The sequence below is a fragment of the Ambystoma mexicanum genome, chromosome 2p (assembly GCF_040938575.1).
Source record: "Ambystoma mexicanum isolate Mex_15411 chromosome 2p, UKY_AmexF1_1, whole genome shotgun sequence".
Taxonomy (NCBI): domain Eukaryota; kingdom Metazoa; phylum Chordata; class Amphibia; order Caudata; family Ambystomatidae; genus Ambystoma; species Ambystoma mexicanum.
Genome location: NC_090923.1, coordinates 75133036 through 75154982, shown reverse-complemented (window position 1 = coordinate 75154982; position 21947 = coordinate 75133036). Strand labels below are relative to the sequence as shown.

Genomic DNA, 21947 nt, shown 5'->3' with positions numbered 1-21947 from the left:
TGCATGGCTGTTCCCACATACTGCTAAGCCTGAGCAGGTGGAGAACCTCCACAAGCGGGATGCTTTCCATGTTGGACCACCTCTTCACTTGAAAAGTGTTGAGTGTGTTTAAAACCGGCTGGCACTGACTGTCTTAGAAATTCAGATCTGGATGAGTTTGAACCCACCCATTGTAGACACCAAGAAGGGTAGAGATAGGCAACGTATCTATTGCAGATGACGTTCTAAATTATGCCACTAGCAAGCGCATGAGGATTCATTCTTCTACATCAATCTTTGGATGGGTCCAAAATACGGATTTAAGAACTGTTCTAAATCATATGAACTGAAACATGTTGGGGTATAAGAAGCAATGGGCAAAGTCCACAATGCTGCGCTGCTGTTTTGAAAACTGCCAATTAGATACATGTGTTTAGGTTTTTCACTGAGTCACTTTGGTGAGGTGATGCGTAGCTTTTACTCATGCTGTTGAAGTTTGTGATCTATGTGGTACAATTGAGTTGTTGAGAAACACGCTTTCTTTCAATACATTGGGCCTCATTACAACTCAGGCGTTAACCCTTAACGCCTGATTCCGACTTTAACGGCTGCTTTTAGCAGCCGTTAAAATCCATGGCGCTAAACCGCCTTGGTGCTAATTACGCCACCGTAATTTACGGTGGCGTAATTAGCGCCTTCCCCACTCCCATTATGCCCTATGGGGCAAAAATGGGAATGGGGAAGGGTAAAATGGGAAATGGGGATTTACCGCCCCACTCACCTTGGAATGGGGCGGTAAATCCCCCATCCACCATGGTGTAAACGTGGTTTACACCATGGTGGTAAAGTTGGCGTACTTACCGCCTGGGTCGTAATGACCCCCATTGTTTGTACTGTTGTAATCTGTCTGGATTGTATTATATTTGTGCTTGTAACTAGAGGCAAAAAGGTGCCACATAACTTGTTTTTCATGGTTTTTCATTGTTTGCTGATGTCTTTTATATGGACTATATATATTTGATGAAACTGATGAATCATTTATGAAATAATAGAGATATGTATATATTTTCTGATAAACCTGGTGATTCATACAGTACTGACTGCTGTGTCTCTTTCATCTGCTGCAAATTAACCGAGGGGATTTGTTTTTGAATACATAGTGTGACAGTACCTGGGACATCCCTTCTTAATCCAGGTCCCTCTATTCTTCGTTTTGAATGCGAGAGTAGCGCCATTTTGCTGGTCGGGCCATATCACCCTGATGATCATCCCAAGGGTCAATAAGAATGCTTGTTACTTTATAAGCCAGACTAAAAGCTTATGCGTGATCCGTGATGTGCCCAAACCCTTTCAGATATGGTGCACACTACAAATCATTTAGTTATTTCTGTAAGACCTGCTAAAGAATGTGCTGTCAAAAATGAACATATAATTAGAGATGTGTGCAATTTTAATTCCACTGCAGAATTTTTTGTGACAATCAGCATTTTGTTTTTTGTGAAATCGCACAATTTCTAAGGACTTTCTTACTCTGCCCATATTTGTGAAATTCTCTGCAACATATACATTGCCTACTTCTTGGAAAAATCAAAACTATTTTTACAGCAACAGTGTTTCCTGATTCTGTTGCCTATAAAATGTATTCTGGAATAAATCTGTAAATGCTGGCTTTAGCTGTGAATTCTTCCACAAAATCTTGTGCACATTTCCAAAGACTTTTCAAACCTTTCAACTGTGCACATGAATTTTCAATTTTTTTTTAGCATCATGAGCATAACTTTCTTTCTTGCAAATACTGCAAAGATAATTTTGAATCTTTTTTTAAACTGGCAGTACACAATGTGACAAATAAACAGAAGCAAATGCTCTAATTCTGCACACCTGTGTGGAAATACTTTTGCATGACTTGTGTAGTCACCAAGCTCTACTGCTACTACGATGGCATGTGCCGAGGACTACCAAATCACACAACCTTACACACTCTAGTAGTCACTTTTACTCATGATGGCTCCTTCCACATGTTTTGGACTTCAACTCTCATGAGACCAAGCCAGTCAAGACAATGTAGGAAGATCATGGGAGTTGTGGTCCAACCCACCTGGAGAGCCATATAATGAGTAACATTGCACTGACTGACCACTGAAACATATCCAGTTGTGCTGAAGAGCACTCATTGATTACCTGTCACATAGTTGACCAATATCGTGTCCTCACCATATAACAATCATCACTTGATCTAGAGGGCCTTAATAACATATCCTCCAAACTCTAATCACAGACCACACTTGATCAGCGCAGTGATCTGCATGTTCTAGTGCTCTACCCAATCTCTACTCACCCTTACAATAAGATCACTGCTGCTCAGGATCTATCGAACTATCCAGACCACACGGGGGAATACCTCTTATCTAGGAACGACGATATCAAATCTCTTTTTACACAATAAGGACCCACCATCCATGAATTTCCATCCAGACCTGACACACCAGAGAATCTCCGACAATGGTTTGTCAAATTAGAGAGATTTTGCACCAAGAAAATCAATACATACTGGGAGACATTTACCCTCCAATTTTACCTTGAACTGGACGGAATACCGAGAGGACTAGTGATAATCATCTTCCCAAACTTCAACAACCCACAGAATACAGATCTTGCTGGGAAATGGGAAGGCAACCTATTCACAGGGTCATAGGTTATGCTCACACTCCTGATTGAGCACACAGGCTGTGAACATAAGAGAATCCCAATATCCATAAACACCATCAAACAGGAGGTAGAAACACTCAATGCTCCAGCAAGTACCAAAGACAAAAACTATACAACTATGTATGAAATCCGAAGAAGATGCCAGGATGATGTAAAATTAAGAAAATGCAGGAAGTTATCCAGAGATAGAGGGACTACAGGGATGACAGAGGGTTTGTGTTTCAGCCTTAATTCTATGATAACTACAAAAGTGCTACGAAGGAAAGCACACCTAACAGCTCACCAGCCAGTTCGGATGTTGAGAGTGAACCAGACACTGTCCCCGAAACACTGATAGCTCCAGCACACAGCAGACCAGCAGAAGAACATATCCCAGCAACAAATGCAATGACTGTGACCAGTTCCACTTTTTTAGACCAGATCAAAAGATACAGAAAAGGAAACCGCAAGAACTACACAAAACACGTACGCTTCCAGGGCCCTCTAGAGGAATATACATCAATGCGCAGAGGACGACCAGAGCCAAGAGAGGAGGGTGAAGGAAGTATAAACCAGAAGCGGAAGGGGCACTAAAACTGACAAGATCATGATCCCAGTTACAACAGAGGGAACAACGTCACTAAACCTGCTACTAAACTTATCTAGATATGAACTTTCAACTTTTGAGGAAACTATGCTGAACAAAGGGTTGTTATTTGCACCCACTAACTCAGCCAATCTGACAGAGGAGGCACATATCGATGTCTTTAAATACACTAGAAAATGAAAACTGAAAAAATTATTCATTAAGAAAATTCTGTGGAAGACAGCGATAACAAACAAAATACCCATTAGCGATATCAGTCTAGACAACCTAGAACACACACACACACACTCATCTTCTCGTGAACCAGGAAAACGGTGGTGACAGTATGATGCATTCAAAATGTGACCTTCTACAGGCCCTCGACATTGAGGAACAAAGCATGAGGAACCCTGAACTAAAAAGATCTAAATTCACAGCAAACCTACAGGGCAACAGTTCTATTGGCATCTTTCATAAAGCGGTCACATGTGACCTGCACAAACTAAAGGACTCCACCAGACTAACCAGGAACAGAAGCCAGAACAACCTCAATGCTGAAGAACTATAACCACTGAACCAACTTAAGAAGAACGCCCACATCATCATTAAGGAAGCCGACAAAGGCAGCAACATCGTCATTTTGGACAGGTTGGTCTACATTGAAATGACAATGACACATTTGGAAACACAACGATATTACAAAAAATTGGCAACCAACCTTACCACAGTGATAACAATGCAATCCAACAAATTAATCAAAAGATGGCACAAACAATGACTTTTAACTGAGATGAACATAACTTCTTAAGAACCGATCACTCACGCATGCCAACAATCTACTTCTTGCCTGAAATGCATAAGCAATTCGCATTAATCCCAGAGGACAGACCAATCCTAAACTGCATTGGATGGATGACAGAACCCATCTCCAAGTACATTAACAATGTCATAGACACAGAAGTACCAAAGATCCCATACCTAAGGGACACAATGCACAACCTACTAATTCTGCAAACCATTGAGGGGAAAAGGAGTTATCTACTGGTATCTTTGGATGTGAAGGCTCTATATACTTCATTGACCACATGCTAGTACTTAGAGCCATAGACTACACCTACGCCAAAGCCTCCTCTTCCTTCTACTCACAACTAGAGATGACTAAGGAACTTTCGGAATTCTCTCTGAAAAATAATGTCTTTTTTTTACTGTATGTATTACCGACAAACCAAGGGCATTGCAATGGGTGCAACATACGCACCTGCATTTGCCAACCCAGACTTCAACTGCCACATCTACAAATGGTATGGGTACATTGATGATGTAATGATGATCTGGTCCGGCACATCAGACCAGCTTGCCACCTTTCGTAGAATACCTGAAAATCAATTAATTTGGTATCCAGCTAACTGGAACACAAAGCCACAACACCATTGATTTCCTTGACATCAACTCAGTACTATTCGGTACAAGTTGCCACAGAAAAACCGTCATTGAGAACATACCAAAGGGTGAATTTTTTGCACAAAAAGAAATTGCAGTAATGGCACTGCATACCTATCTGAGTGTCAACTCCTCAATGAAAGATTCATCAGCAGGGGATACCAGGAAAATACAATTGAGACAGCAATAAGAACTGCCACATCCACTAACAGGAATGCACTCCTTACCCCTTAAGTCAAGAACAAACAGAGGTAAGGGACAATATAATACGTAACTCAGTGCAGTCAAGACAGCTGTACATTGCAGAGAATCCTAAGCAAACACTGGCACCTACTAGCAATTGATGTAGACATCCACAAATGTAACTTAGCCACACCACAATTCTCCTTCAGCAAAGCACCTACTTTAAGAACAATATGTTGCCAATCATACATGGCACAACTACAACTGGCTAGCTCAAGCAGCTGGATTTTACAAATGTGGCACATGTTCTATGTGCCCAAATGCCCAAAAACTGCGAAATCGGTTAACTCAAATGGCACCCACTGTCACCGGATTGAGTACTTCATTAACTGCAAGACAAAATCTGTTGTTTATGTAATCATTTGTGCTACTAAACTGGTGTATATTGGGAGTACAATTAGAGAACCGAGGACAAGAATCTGCAAACAACTCAGCCTCCACAGCTCCCAGGACACAAAATTCCCTCTGTCCGCCCACTGGCAAGAGAGGCACCAGCTCAACAACACAAGTGACACCCTACTCGTTGGACTTGAATTGGTCAAATAGGGCACAAGAGGAGGTGACAGAGAGCTGAGAGTAAGACAACGAGAAGCAAAACTCATATGCAAAAACAGATGTGTCAGCAATGGTCTTAATACTGAACATGAACTCAATGAAGTTCTGTTAACCGTGACTCTCTATTGTCTTTCTCAGACACTAACACCATCTCCTCTAACTTCATCTCTTCTATTCTCCTCACACACTGTAGTTACCACCCCACATGCTGGCCACTCTCCTGGAAACCCAGCACCCCCTTTGGTATCACTAACAGGCCATCCCGGGGCACCCACCGATGCACAGTTGTCATTACTACTACACTACACGCATGACCCACCTTGCTTCCACTGGCCCATTGGCACCCCTGCCCTCGTGGCTACTTATTCAACCCACTACGTAATCAGGTCTCACACAACCAGCCTCCAGCACCTCTACCAAGGACACGTATCTGGGCTCACGTATTCCATGATGCCCGTGGAGCTACTCTCCAACGTGGACTTTAAACACAGTGCTTGCTCAATTTTTACAACTTGCACGCATCATCAGACCTATGCGCTCCATGCCCTTCGCATTCCCCACGCCGTGGCCTACATCACATCTACTGCTACTCTCACCAATCTGGGGATCATACCCACTACGCAGACTTCGTATTTACTCAAGGAATCTTTTTACAAATAAATTAACTTTTTGAACCTTGTGAAATTATTTTTTGCAACAAACATTTAGAAGTGTCCTTTTTACTATGGTTCTAAAACTTTTTTTTAAACATACATTCAAGTTCCATAATGCTATTCAGTTAGTTTCATATTACCAGTCTTTAACACTGCCGCCAGGCGAAGCTCCCACATGTCACACCATCCACCAACCAGCAGTCAGCCCTCTGACTGGCCAATCACGGTACACCACACAAACTATTTAAATACAAACAAAGATGGCGGCCGGCATCGAAAGATCGGGGTGACCACCCATCTCATTGCAATGGCCTCGCTGTCCCTACAGGTAAGTGTGCTTTCACAGGAGCTGCACAGCTGCAAAACCTTTTACTTTTAGTTCACTTGGGACTCGTCTATTTCCCTGGACCCTACGGCCCTAACCTCACCCGCTCCACCTTATCAAGGCTGCCTAACCTTTCACTGTTGTATCCTTCTGATCACACATTCATACCCCCCGAACAAACTAGCTTCTCCTTTTGCAGACCCCGGACCACACTGCCCTGATCATCACAATTGCCATGCTCGCGGACCATGTAGTCTGAACCACCCTCTTCCTATTGTCACCCCCCACCTTACTACAATTCTTACCGTGCCACATGAGATGCACTTGGCATGCTTAAACATCACCCATTGCAGTACACATCACTGCGACCCAGCGTTCGCCAGACTTTACTGCCACCGCTCACTAAGACCCTCACATCAGGTCCCACCCTCCATGCCCTTTAGTCCATTGTCACAAGTCTCCCCCCTTCTCACCTGTTTCTCCTTGCTTGCAATTTTCTTGGATGTTTTCTTTCACACGGTCCGGGATTTGTACAGGCCTGTGCGCAGGTCCTCGGATTCCAGCGTGAAGATAGCAGTCCTATGCCAAGTAGCGTTCATGTATCCAGGACCGGGAACCAGGAAGGAAACAATAACTGAACTCGGGGGCACGGAACGTCGTTACCCGAGCACAGGAAAAGATCCAGGAGGAAAGCCCGAGAGGGTAAATTCGAGGAAGGGAATAGAAGAGGAGGAGGATTCAAGGAATCGGAAAACAGGACTCAGAAGGAAGCCCCGAGTGAACTCCGGCGACACACGTCTGACTACACAGAGCGGTAGCATTGAGACTTGCAGAGCTGCGGGGGCGTGACTGTTTTGTAGGAAGCTGAACGTAGCGTGTGAATGCTGGCAAGCTGCGTTACGCACCAAGCGGCCATGTTGGAAGGATCACGGAGTTCAGTCCTCTATGGGTCAGGGACCACGATGTCCAGAATGGACGTAATCGGTGGTTCATGACATCCATTGCCTACAGCCACCGGCTTGCAGATCTTCACCCTCATACTTACCTTGCTACCATAGCGACCCCCGGACTCCCTCCAGTTCCTAAGCGCTATGCCACTCCTCAGACGTCACTCTCACACAGCCCAACTGCCCTCTTGCCATCTCTGGGACCCTCCGTCCCTAACACACCAGTACACCCTCATGCCTCCCAGTCCATTCTCCACACAGACCTTCTCCCAGACGTGGCAGGACTATCTAAGCCTTCCCGGCACTCAAGCTCCAGCACGCCAGCCACTTGTCTGCCCTCAAGCAACCAGGCCACCACAAGTCTTGCTTGACACTCTTTTTCTCTATCCTAGCCCCCACTGATACCATACCATACCAACCACCATCTATGTTTACCCCACAGGTTGTTAATAAACAGAGCCACCATGCTCCGGTTCTAATTGTAATTGCTTATTTATAAGCACTTAATACCCAGAGGTTTCTAAGTGCGGACCCGGGGTTCGAACCTGTGTTGCTCTACGTCATCTTGCTTCCAAGGTGAGCGCGTTGCCCCTTAGCTATCCTCCCGGAAACATTAATTCTTCTTGCTCTCTAACACACGGTAATGAACCACACCTACATCCAAGTATTTTGCATTGGCTTCACACAGCCCGGTTTCCACTCCCTAAACAACTAACACCATGCTGGTCCCTTTTCCTTCACTTTCCGTTCTCTTTATTTTCCTTTGGTGCATTTTTTCATTTACATTTGACATTCATTGGTTTCACTGTTCCTTCCATGCATACAACCCTGTCGCCAACAAAACTGCTTGAATTAACTCTCAAATGTCCACATTGCACTCACTCAACCATAGCCATTGTATAATTGCTGACCTGATATTGTCACCATAACCATTAAGTCTGACATGCATTTTAATATGACTGTGTCATTTGCACATTGGCGCCTGACATTCGATTGTCACATAACCAACATATCTCACATTGGAACATGGTTCACAACTCACTTGGGTTTCTACCACATAGGTAATTGTGCATAAATAACTATGTATACTACACACTGTATAACCACCATTGACTTGAAAAAGACCTCTGTCGGGTCGAAACATGTGCCGGTATATGTGTTTAATTAAATCACCGTAAATACAGCCCTTAACACGACACCCTATTCATTGCCTATAAGTTCAATTGCACTCACAGATGCCAGCAGTATCTCCGAGTTTGAGTTTGGTTCTTCCCCAATACCTACAGACCAATAGACAGATCCCAGACACTCGCATTTGCATCTGACTACCTGAGTGAGCCTCCCTCTCTTTCATGATCTTCTTTTATGACTGTATTTTTAGGATGAATTGGAAAAAAAATAGCATTATGACAAGTGTAAGAGGCTATCAGTATGATGATCAATTTCATCAGAAGAACCAAAAGGGAACTTACAAAGGTGAGCATGTTTAGAGGGATGGAGGCGGCGCGTGCTGTGTTTACGGTGAGAGGGAATGAAGAATGCATGAGAAATTGAAGGAGAGAAGAGTTAGAAGGGATGACAGGGTGTGAATTTGGCTCAGCGTTAGAGTTAGGATGAGGAGAAAAGTGGAAGGGAAGGCCACAGACCATGATGGAAGGGATAGAGTCTACGAATAAACTCAAAGAAAACGGAAGAGAAGAGGTGCAGAGAAGAAGAAGCGGGTGGGAGAATTTACAGAAAAATAAGAAGGGTAAAAAAAAGGCAAATAGCTTACAGAGGGTCACAGCAAATTCAAAAAAATTAAAGTAATTCAACAAAAAAAGTGTGCTTCCAAATACATTTGGAGCCGGCTGCCTCTGAAATGATGGCATGGCTTGGCATACGACTGAATTTACCCAAATACTTTCTGGTTCGTCGCTAGACTCCGCAACTGGATATTACATAAGCGATGGCATCCACAATAGCACAGAAGAGCTGCCGGTTAGGCAAAGCCAGGGCATATGTCCATTCCCTCAGAGCTAAGCACATTCCACACAAATGATCGACTTCAAGTCAATTTCAATAAAGAATGTAACCACTGCAATGTCATGAACTCTTGATCTCAGCCCATTGGTAGCCATATACGCACGGTCTGCTGGAGCTGGCGAATACGCCGCAGCGCGGCCCGCTGCTGGAGCACGCGGATGGTTCTACGATGCCGCCGCAGCCTTGCTTTGCGTCCATTCTGGATGCCGTTGTAATATTCCAGGCAGTCAGTTGGAGACTCTGGTCGGGGCGTCCCCTGTCAAGAATAGGAGGAATTGATCAGCGAGAGTGTCAGGGAGGGCAGGAGGTTGTCAAGGCAACCGTACACTCATGGCGCGTCTAATGTTACATAGGAGTCAAGCTCGTCCTTGATAAATTAGAGTTCATGATGGCAATAGTTACAAAAAATACTATTGGCAATAAAATCAGCAAGATCTAAAAGTTGTACAGTACATTTGTCAGTGAACTACACACTACGCCATCTTCTGAGGTAGTGTTACGATCCGCGCAGCACCATCCAACTCCCAGCGCAGCGCAGCACCGCCCACCTCCCCGCGCCGCGCAACACCGCCCACCTCCCAGCGCCGCGCAACACCGCCCACCTCCCAGAGACATCTTACCTGCGGCGGTGGCCTTGGCCGGGCGCTCCCCTTCAGAGGCCATGGTGCCGGGCTCCCCGGAAGAGGGAGGCGGCGCACGACAGCTTGGAGACTGTGGCCGCGATGGCGCTGGGGTGGGTTGAGCCTCACCACCCCGGCGTCCTGGCCACATAGGCAACACCCACGTGTTGCCGTAGGAGCGGCCCGCTCATCCAATCATGTTGCTGCTCCCCGGTTGCGAGGGTCACGTGATACGCTGCGTCGCTCACGTGACCCAGTGAAGAAGCGATCACGTGACCCGAACACCGGTTCAAAAGAACACGGAAGCTGAGTCTCCGCGCTTCTCAGCTGTTCTCAGCAATTTCGAGTGGCGTTGTGTTTTCTTGGATCTTGAACCTCCGGCTTTTTGAACTCTGGCTTCTGATTTATCTGGACTGTTTTTGCCTGCTCCTTGGATTTGGTTGCCTGAACTACTGTCTAAACGGAATTTGGGACTCTCTGGCTTGCATCATTGGACCGGCTTCTTACGGATTTCGGACTTGGCTTTTGGAACTTTCAAGTATTATCTCCCTCGGATCTTGGACCCCTTTTTGCTCTGGACATTTCTTGGAACTGCTTCTGAAACTCCCTGGCTCAAGGGTGTTTGGTTTGGACTTCGGCTCAGCATCACGTCCAGCCCCTAAGTGTGGGGGTCCTGAAAACCAACTTCCCCGGCTGTCTTCCCGGCCTGGTTGTCCTCCCTGTTCGGTAGGTCCGACTCCATTATCTAGAGTATTGATTACTCCGAAATGTATTGCCTTGTATTTACACTCACCTGCTTTTCCTTTGCAGCACCTGGTGCCCGTGTTCCCGACCCTTTTATCGCCTGTGGCCTCAATAACTGGCGAGGGAGTTATTCTCTCCTTCGCTGGTGCTTGGGGACGGAGGTACCCATAGGCATCGCAGAGGTTCGTTGTGACAGACTGAGAAGCCTTCTCTGCCTTGGCTATGGATGCCGCCGCCGGGGACCAGGTAGCTGCTCTGGTACAGGCTATTACGGTTCTCAGAGCCGACATGTCTGCCGCTACGGCTGCTATTCATCAGCGGCTTGACACCATACAAAGCGGACGTCATGCATTCCCTCCTGATCCGGAATTTGGGGATAGCATTCCCCAGATGAGCCCACCAGCCCCTGCTCCGACTCCTACCCCGGTCTATGTTCCCACACCGTTTTCCTTGGCCCCCCCTGAAAAGTTTCATGGAGACCCCAGTAAATTCCGTACATTTATTAATCAATGTAAACTTCATTTTTTATGCCGCCCCCTAGCCTTTCCCGATTCCACAACGAAGGCGGCATTCACACTCTCACACCTGGGAGGCATAGCAGCCGCCTGGGCCAACCCACTGTTAGAAACAAACAGTCCCGTATTATATGATTTCGATTTGTTAATCACGGAAATGACAAGAGTGTTTGATACTAGACACAAAGCAAAGACCCGGGATCTAGAATTGTTAGAATTGGTTCAGGGTAAGAGTCCACTAGTGGATTACATTACTCGCTTTAATCAATTATCAGTAGAGACAGCATGGCCAGAGAATAAAAAGGCTGTGGTGTTTTATCGCGGCCTAAATGAGGCAATGAAAGATGCACTAGCAGTAGTTCCTTCACTGCCAGCTCAATATCCCGAACTCGTGGATCTGGCACTACAGGTCGATGCCCGAAGGGCTGAGAGAAGAGTTGAAGCTAAAAGAACCGTTCCCTTTTCAAATCCCAGTACCAGCGATTCCCCTCCTGAGCCTATGCAAATCGGTGGGGTACGTAGTCCCATCACGGCTACCGAAAGGGAACGCCGTCGAACCTCCAACGCATGTTTTTACTGCAGGTTGAACGGCCATTATGTCCAGGAGTGTCCTCGACATCCTAAACCTAAGGCGGAGGTTTTTCGGAAAGCCCGTCCCTAAATGAGGGGGTTCGGACGGGTCCTCCCTTTTCTTCCTCCTCGCCTGCAACGTTTGCGGGACCCATGCATATTCAGGCCCTTCTCTTTTTCCCCGGCAACACTCCACATCAGGTGCGCTTGGCGATCGATTCAGGAGCCACGGGGAACTACATCGACATCGCCCTCGCTGCCTCGCTTAACTTACCCGTCCTGAACAAACGACGACCGGAACCTGTGCAAGCCGTTGATGGCTCATCGCTCGTCTCGGGCCCCATCAAGCAACAGACAGCTCCATTGACCCTGGTCATCCACGACAAACACAAAGAAACCCTGTCATTTGATCTTATCACGACACCACAGTTCGGTCTCATCTTGGGTCTTCCATGGTTACGAACCCACAACCCAATCATTGATTGGACCCAGAGTAAAGTGTTATTTGAATCCCCATACTGTCAAGATCATTGTTTGGTATGCCCTGAATCGGTGACCTCCCCTTCCCAAGTGTTGGGTGCTTTGGCCCAGTTGCAGCTCACGGATGAGCAGGATATGGAGTCAGATCCTCCTAACCATGTCATAGGAGTCGCCGCTTCTGGCATACCTGCAGAATACAGGGATTACCTGGATGTTTTTGACAAAGGAAAAGCTGAAGAACTCCCGCCGCACAGACCTTATGATTGCCCCATCGACCTCGTCCCGGATGCCGTAATTCCCTGTGGTCGAATCTATTCCTTGTCACCCACGGAAGATCAGGCTCTCAAGGACTACTTACAGACCGCCTTAAGAATAGGCCACATTCGCCCATCACAGTCCCCTGCTGCCAGTCCCATCTTTTTCGTTCCCAAGAGGGAAGGGGACCTACGTCCATGTGTAGACTACCGCCGTCTCAGCCAAATCACCATTAAGAATCGATACCCGATTCCTTTAATAAACCCCCTTCTAGACAATCTTACTCACGCTGTACTGTTTACCAAGCTCGATCTCAGGGGGGCCTACAATCTTATCCGAATAAGAAAAGGGGATGAGTGGAAACCCGCCTTTTGTACCCAACACGGACTCTTCGAATATACCGTCATGCCTTTCGGACTCTGCAATGCCCCTGCGACATTTCAGAGATTCATAAATGACATCTTCCATGACATCCTAGATATATTCGTCATAGTTTATCTAGACGACATTCTGATATACTCCTCTTCTTTCTCTTTACACGTAACTCACGTTAGAGAAGTACTCCAGAGACTCAGGACCAACGCCTTATTTGCCAAGCCTGAAAAATGCCTCTTTCATGTCACAGAGGTGGATTTCTTGGGGTTTCACATCACTCCTAAAGGTCTGTCCATGAATGCTACCAAGGTTGATGTTGTTTTGAACTGGCCTGTGCCCGCGACAATTAAGGCGTTGCAATCATTTCTCAGGTTCGCAAATTTTTATAGGAGATTTATTGCAGGGTTTTCCTCCATAGCTGCACCACTTACCCGCCTGACCAGTCCCCGAGAGTCATAAACTTGGACGAAAGCACAGGATCTGGCCTTCGAGACCTTAAAGGCAGCCTTCACTTCCGCTCCCATTCTGCAACACCCAAACCCGGAGCTACCTTTTATAGTGGAGGCAGACGCCTCGTCATTCGCATTAGGTGCGGTGTTGTCGCAACATTGTCCCATCTCAGGGTTACTACACCCCGTCGCCTATCACTCCCGCAAGTTCACCACTACAGAACTACATTACACTGTAACCGAAAAAGAGTTGCTCGCTGTCAAGGACGCATTTCAGGTTTGGAGACACCACCTGTTGGGAGCAAAAAACCAAATTGTTGTTTATTCTGACCACCGCAACCTGCAAGATCTGGCAAACCTGAAATGCGTAAACAGTCGACAAGTCCGTTGGCACCTGTTTTTCTCCGCCTATGACTTTGTCATACGACACCGTCCTGGCATCGGTCATGGTAAAGCAGATGCTCTCTCACGCCTACAAGGTGGAGAGTCTCTTCCTGTGTTCCCCGAACACATCTTAGAAAAAAATCATGTAATCTGTCTATGCACCCCTTCAACCGACCTAGTCAGTGCCATTCGCACTTGGGCTTCTACGCATTCCGATGAAATGAGTGAATGGGATTTAGTGTATCATGAAGGGTTACCCTTCATGCAAGGCCTCTTGTTTCTCCCCACTACGGACACACGCATTCAGGCTCTTGAGTGGTCTCATGACGCCCCAGTCAACGGGCATCCAGGACAACAAAAAACCCTCACATTATTAAAGAGATGGTGTTGGTGGCCGTCCATGCGTCGAGATGTAACTAACTATGTTCTAAACTGCCCAATCTGTGCCCAATGTAAAAATACCAGAGGACGCCCGTTGGGTCTGCTTCAACCATTGCCCATTCCTCCTCGTCCCTGGCATACTGTAACCATGGATTTTATAACTGATTTGCCGAAGATCCAGGGTCATGATACCATATGGGTTGTGGTGGATGCATTCACCAAGATGGCACGCTTCGTTCCATGCACCGGCATCCCTTCAGCACCGACATTAGCCAGATTGTTTTTTCAATCGATATTCTGTCTCTTCGGATTGCCTTCAGTAGTCATTTCCGATAGAGGCTCCCAATTCACCTCTAGGTTTTGGCGTTCCCTCACTCGCCTCTTGGGCATTGATGCTCGTTTCTCGTCTTCATACCACCCCGAGACTGACGGCCAGACCAAACGCTGTAATCAGACACTAGAACAGTATCTTCGCTGTCTTTCTCTTCAACATCAATATACCTGGTTCCAAGTTTTGCACCTTGCAGAATTTGCATATAACAACGCACCTCATTCTGCCACCGGTTTCTCTCCGTTTTATTCTATGTATGGGCAACATCCCAGAGTTTTTCCCATTCCTGACTTCTCTGCTACATTAACTCCTGCGGCAGCTGTCTGCATTAGGGATCTGAAAAGCGTACATGCTCAGACCTTGGTGCATTTAAAGGACGCCCAGACTGCCATGTGCCGTGCGGCCAATAGACATCGTGTCCCGAGCCCTTGTTACTCGGTTGGGGATAAGGTGTGGTTGTCCACCCGCCACCTACGGATACCTGGTTGCCGTAAGCTCCTTCCCCGTTTTGTTGGCCCGTACCGAATTTCGAGGGTCATTAACCAAGTGGCCTTTCGCCTGACCATTCCTTCCTCTTGGCGCATACAACCCGGGTTTCATACTTCCCTGTTGAAACCCTGCCGGCCCCTCACGAGACCACTGCTGCCGCCGGCTCCTCTTGTGCAAGGGTCCTCCGATGAATATGAGGTGAAGGACATATTGGGTTCGTGCCTTCGTAATGGGATCTTGTACTACCTGATTGATTGGGCCGGCTTCGGCCCGGAAGAGAGATCTTGGGAGCCCGCGTCTCATATTCATGCCCCCCTGTTAGTGTCTTGATTCCACCGGGAGCATCCGTCTTGCCCACGTGGACGTGGGCCTTTGGGTGGGGGTTCTGTTACGATCCGCGCAGCACCATCCAACTCCCAGCGCAGCGCAGCACCGCCCACCTCCCAGCGCCGCGCAACACCGCCCACCTCCCAGTGCCGCGCAACACCGCCAACCTCCCAGAGACATCTTACCTGCGGCGGTGGCCTTGGCCGGGCGCTCCCCTTCAGAGGCCATGGTGCCAGGTTCCCCGGAAGAGGGAGGCGGCGCACGACAGCTTGGAGACTGTGGCCGCGATGGCGCTGGGGTGGGTTGAGCCTCACCACCCCGGCGTCCTGGTCACATAGGCAACGCCCACGTGTTGCCGTAGGAGCGGCCCGCTCATCCAATCATGTTACTGCTCCCCGGTTGCGAGGGTCACGTGATACGCTGCGTCGCTCACGTGACCCAGTGAAGAAGCGATCACGTGACCCGAACACCGGTTCAAAAGAACACGGAAGCTGAGTCTCCGCGCTTCTCAGCTGTTCTCAGCAATTTCGAGTGGCGTTGTGTTTTCTTGGATCTTGAACCTCCGGCTTTTTGAACTCTGGCTTCTGATTTATCTGGACTGTTTTTGCCTGCTCCTTGGATTTGGTTGCCTGAACTACTGTCTAAACGGAATTTGGGACTCTCTGGCTTGCATCATTGGACCTGCTTCTTACGGATTTCGGACTTGGCTTTTGGAACTTTCAAGTATTATCTCCCTCGGATATTGGACCCCTTTTTGCTCTGGACATTTCTTGGAACTGCTTCTGAAACTCCCTGGCTCAAGGGTGTTTGGTTTGGACTTCGGCTCAGCATCACGTCCAGCCCCTAAGTGTGGGGGTCCTGAAAACCAACTTCCCCGGCTGTCTTCCCGGCCTGGTTGTCCTCCCTGTTCGGTAGGTCCGACTCCATTATCTAGAGTATTGATTACTCCGAAATGTATTGCCTTGTATTTACACTCACCTGCTTTTCCTTTGCAGCACCTGGTGCCCGTGTTCCCGACCCTTTTATCGCCTGTGGCCTCAATAACTGGCGAGGGAGTTATTCTCTCCTTCGCTGGTGCTTGGGGACGGAGGTACCCATAGGCATCGCAGAGGTTCGTTGTGACAGGTAGGCATAGGCGTGGCTCACGGGAGACTAAGGGCTACATTATGATTTTGGTTGAATTGTTTTTTATGCCGTATGTATTAATTATGCAACAATGCCGCAGCCTAAGAGCATTACAAGTTGGTGGTAACAATCCGTCGCTCAAGTTAATAGCCCAAGCAAAGTGAGGGCGTTTAACAAGGACGAAGTGATGTTAACTCCTGGTGATGGCCCCAGGGTGGGAGCATTGTTGTTATTAGAACATTACACCCAAGGTGGATAGACTACTCTGTTTAAAGCGAGGAGAGAAAAGGAGAAAAATTGGAATGCTGGCACACAAAACGTTTTACCAGTCATTAATGGCCTCTGTGCAGAAATTGCTTGATTCCAATGTTTCTTCACGCAAATGGTCTCCACACAATTATAACCTAACCTCACTATCAGCATCCAAAATGTGACATTCCAGAAATATTGCAAAATATTTCTAAAAATCTGCATCATCTAAACATTTGATCCCCAGAATAGAAAAGGATTAGGTATCAGAGCTGATCATACAGTTACTCTGCAGTCTAGGAGTAATTAATTAACTCATCTTTTCTAACGCACTCAAGAAGAACAGTCTCGGGGCGCCAGACTGGGATTCAAACCTGTGTTACTCTGTGTTGTCTTGCTTCCAAAACAAACGCTTTGCCCCTGAGGTACCCTCCCGGCCTAGTCAGAAATACGTAGGATCAGAAATGTGTTGTAGAGCAATGGGGGGTTATTGGAACATAGCTGTGGTTTATTCTACTTAACGAGGAAGGAACAGATTATCTGACAATAGAAAGTAGACACCAGGTTAAGAAGTAATAGGGACAGTGATAATGAATTGTCTGGAATGATATACCTGATGTGGGGGCAGGATGCCATTAAAGGTTAATTGCTTATTACAGAGTTTTCGAAACACTAGTCTGGTGAACTAGCCACTGCTTTTAAGTGCGTAAATGTACTAATCTCAGTGGGCCTCATTACAAGTATAGGGGTGCAGTAAAAAACAGCAATAAAACGGGGGTCACTACGTGCCGCTGAATTACTGCACCACCATACAAGAGGTTCCAAAATGCTGGAGGTAATTCCGCTGCCTTACTGCCAAAAAATGGCCTAATCGGAGGAATAACCACTGACGGAATTACTGTGGTGATAATTCTGCCAAAATCCCCATGGAGTCCTAAATGGGGACTAACAATGCCACACCAACGCTTGTAATCCAGCTGTAATTCCGCCAGACCAAGTGGTGATAACGGTAAATCCGTTTGGCAGTATTCTGGCAGACATACTGCCATACTTTTATTATTTTGGAGTTTGACTTCACTTATGAAACACGTTCAAGGTCAATTTGCCACCAGTATGGCAACACTATGTCAACGTTTGTACTTTTACCAAATGTGCCGATATCTACCGTCGCAATCATTATACATACCCGTGCCAAGTTTTCCATATTACCCAAATGAATTCACCTGTTGCAACATACTATGGTATACGTCGCTGAGTCATCGAATAACCTCCTTGGGTTTTACTGTCTCCCCCCACTTCACCACCTCCTGCAAAGTTCTGCTTGTTTGACCTTGGTCCTAAAGATGAAGGAAGGGAGCTAATGCACTCCTTGTTTTGCCCTTCACTAATGGTAAGCACAGAGCTTCGTTCGAAGGAAGCTTAGAAAGTACACGATTTGTAACTACATAGCTCTCCCTTCTTGTTGAAGACAGCAAAAGCCACATACAGGATGTTCCCTTCTGTTTAAGGTGACTGTATTTGCTGACAGGTGTGCCCACCTGTGTGGCTCTGATTACTAAAGCCGGGAGCTTGCGACTCAAAGTCTGGAACACAGCACATACTTTCTGAGGGAACATAACCTCCCAGCTATGGAACTGTGCAAAGTGTATTTGTGCAGTGCGAAGTCACTACAAAGTAATTTTTGCAGTACAAAATGACTTTGCACTGCAAAAATACACTTTGCACAAGTCCATGAATCAGGGTTTGTGCCGGCAGTGCAAAGTTACTTATTAGCAGTGCAAGGTCAGATGGAACTGTGCAAGAAATTCCATGAATCGGACCTTAAACTAGGGATCAGAGGACATGTATAAAGGAAGACACAGAGATGGACTCTAGATGACTCTTGGGTAGTTTGACTCTCTGTAATACTGTCCAGGCCGTCTTAATTAACTACATAGTTGCTAAAAACCTGAGCTAGTGATACCGTAATGTAGTCGTGATATTACATAAAGTCTTCAGTACTAGGACTAAGGACTGGCCCACGGGCAAACATTTCCCAGCTACACTCATGCATTGATAGAATGCACTTACTCTGATGCACAAGATGTCCCTTACCATGACCTGACATCCTAAACTGAAATCAGAGATATTTAATAGTAATAGGAATGGCACAGAAAACAATGGGCCTCATTACACGGAAAGCGGTAAGGGTTAACGGTCACCGGTAATGGTACCGGTGACCGTTAACACTTACCGTCTGATTACGAGGTCCCTTTGCGGGTTGGTACTTTAACGCCTGCTTTTTAGCAGGCGTTAAAAACCAACCAGCAAAGGGACCAGGGTGCTAATTACGGTACCGCAATTTGCGGTACTGTAATTAGCACCTTCCCCATTCCCATTATGCCTTATGGGGCAAAAATGGGAATGGGGAAGGGCAATGGGGTAAGGGGAATTACCGCCCAGCCAACCTTGGAATAGGGCGGTAATTCCCCTTTCCTCCAAGGAGGTGCCGGTATTTTACCGGCATGGACCAAGGTGCTAATAGCGCCTTGGTCCACCGCCTTCCGTGTAATGAGGCCCAATGTCAGGTGATATAACCGAAACTTTGCACCGGTGCACATATGTCCCTAGTGCAAAAATAAAAAATCTTTCAATCAATATCTGACCCTCATTACGAGGTGGGCGGAATGGGTTTACCGGCACAGGTAATGGTGCCGGTAAACCCATTCTGCCCTATTACGAGGTCTCCTCACGGGACCCGCAAAGGTGAAACCAGGCGTCCTTACTGGGTCCCGCGAGGAGACCAGGGAGCTAACAACGGGCCCGTTATTAACGGGCCCGGTGTTCGCTCCTTCCCCATTCCCATTGAGCCTTACCGGGTCCTCCAAGGTTGGGATGGCCCGGTAAGTCCTCATTTGAGGAACCCGGGCCCGGTATGCGGTAAGGAGGCAACCATGCCGCTAATTGCGGCATGGTTACCTCCAACCTCGTAATGAGGGCCATTGTCCTTGTGCAGAAATGTATTTATAGTTGCACTGGTGCATCGTTTCTCTAATCCTCCCCCTTCTCTTTAATGATGGACATTAAGTAACTGGAGTGCAGTTGAACGGAGAAACCATGGAATGTCTTTTTTCCCAGTGCTCCTTTGAATATAATGGGCCTCGCTGGGTCGTACCCTTACCACCATGGTGTAAACTACGTTTACACCATGGTGGATGGCGGATTTACCGCCCCATTCCAAGGTGAGTGGGGCGGTAAACCCCCATTTCCCATTTTACCCTTCCCCATTCCCATTTTTGCCCCATACGGCATAATGGGAGTGGGGAAGGCGCTAATTACGCCACCGTAAATTACGGTGGCGTAATTAGCACCATGGTCCCTTAGCGCCATGGATTTTAACGCCTGCAAAAAAAGCATGTTGTAATTCTAGGCAAATCACTATGCTAAAATTGACGAATATAATGTGAATATTTTGAAAAGATCTGTCCAGTTGGCTTTCGAGTAGACCTCCAATCTTCCCAGTCTTCTCAACTGGATCCCAAACCACCACAACATTCCGTTTTCTGCGCCTGATTGAGATGCTACTATTAGAGTAAATGCCCGCTGTAAAGTGCTCTCTGCTGCATCTAGGCGCTAGGTCTACATTCAATGAAATACCCTCCAAAAACCCATTGTTTAGGAGAGAAAAGTCAAGTTTGTAATTTCTTATTTTATCTATTTATTTATTTATTTGAATTTTTGTACCGCACACACATGCTCGTAGGCCTCAGGGCGCTTTAGGATGGGCGCTCCTCTTTCAACTGATTCCTGTCCGTCTAGGCTTATCTAGAGTCTAGCGAATACTGAAACCTGCCTGCTTTACTCTGGGCAAAGAAGGCAATGTAAAGATAGCTCTCCACCAGATATACACTGGGTTTCTACTGGTGGAACGTTGGTTCGATAATCCACCAGTCGCTGTGCATTGCTATTCGGATCCAGCGGATATTCTGCTGAGCCCCATGAAAAACTTCTTTCGGAGATGTCAGAATAACTGACTTTGCTCCCGCTCTCTGGTTAAAGATCCTTCCCATGACCTGGTCGAATGGCATGGTTTTGGAGCCAAGGCGCGATCCGCGCAACGTACTGTGACATCGTTTATAGAGCTTGGAGATAATTGCAAACCCATCAAGTGAAATCTGTTAATTGCCCAAAACCCAAGGACACGCCCATTACAAGGCCTTTACACCACCACTGTGTGAGGTTGTATTATGCTCGCCCTCGCTGAGCACCCAGCCACCACAAGGGATACCTTACCGAGCCATTATCCCACAGTCAGTAAAATAAAATCGGTGTCCAGACAAATGGTCGAATAAAAACTGGTTGAAATTAATTTGGTCGAATAAATATGGTCGAAATATCTCGAAATGCATTTTGGTCGTTAGTATTTTTTTTGGTCGAAATGCAGTAAACTAAACTAAATGTGTAATTATATATATGTATTGTGCTTTTGTAATTGCTTTAAACATTGTACAGCAATACAGTTTGTATTTGTAATTAAAACATTGTACACTAATACAGTTTGTATTTGTACATTTTTTATTTATTTTTATTTCTTACAATTCTTTAGTGATATTTGATAAATAAATAAATATTTGCAATGTAATTTTAAACTGAACAAGTTATAACTGTGTTTCCAACTTTTACCGCTAGATGGTGCTATTTCACTATTATTTAATGCTATTGTAAATCCAACTTTAGTAAACTTTGTAACGCATGACGTCGTACGTACGCGACGTAGACGCCATTTTTGAAGTTCCTTCGTTCCTGTAGGATGCCTGTTGCTCGCGCTCCGGACCTGCTTATGGACTATTATTATTTTTTTTCCTGGTTTTTTTTCTAGATGGATTTTTCAATGGTTTTTTTTTCTCCTGGTTGGATTTTATTGCGTCGGATCGTCTTTTTGATGGGTTTTTTTAACGGATCTGCTTTTTTCACCAACGGATGTTTTTTTTTGCAACTTCCGGATCACAGTGTTTCTTTGGATGTTAAATTGGATTTTCACTTTCTGGATGCATCTTTTCGTTTCGTTTCCTGGATGGATGTTCAAAAGGACTTGGTGGATTTTACATTGGATTTTTGCTTTCTTCTTGTACTTTTTTCATGGAATTTTTTTTTGGTGGACCGATGCATTAGTGGATTCGGTGGATTTTACATGGATTTTTTGCTTTCTGGATGCATCTTTTCGTTTCGTTTC

The 21947-nt window shown here is 46.3% G+C and overlaps 1 protein-coding gene across 3 annotated transcripts in view; it reads right to left on the bottom strand.

Annotated features, from left to right (window-relative positions):
* LOC138566223 (laminin subunit beta-1-like) overlaps positions 1 to 21947 on the bottom strand; it is an 882924-nt gene that overhangs the window by 267725 nt on the left and 593252 nt on the right. For all 3 annotated transcript variants that reach the window (XM_069643284.1, XM_069643285.1, XM_069643283.1), the window contains exon 15: positions 9545 to 9697. In XM_069643284.1, coding sequence (XP_069499385.1) covers positions 9545 to 9697 — 153 coding nt within the window. The remainder of the gene's footprint in view (positions 1 to 9544; positions 9698 to 21947) is intronic.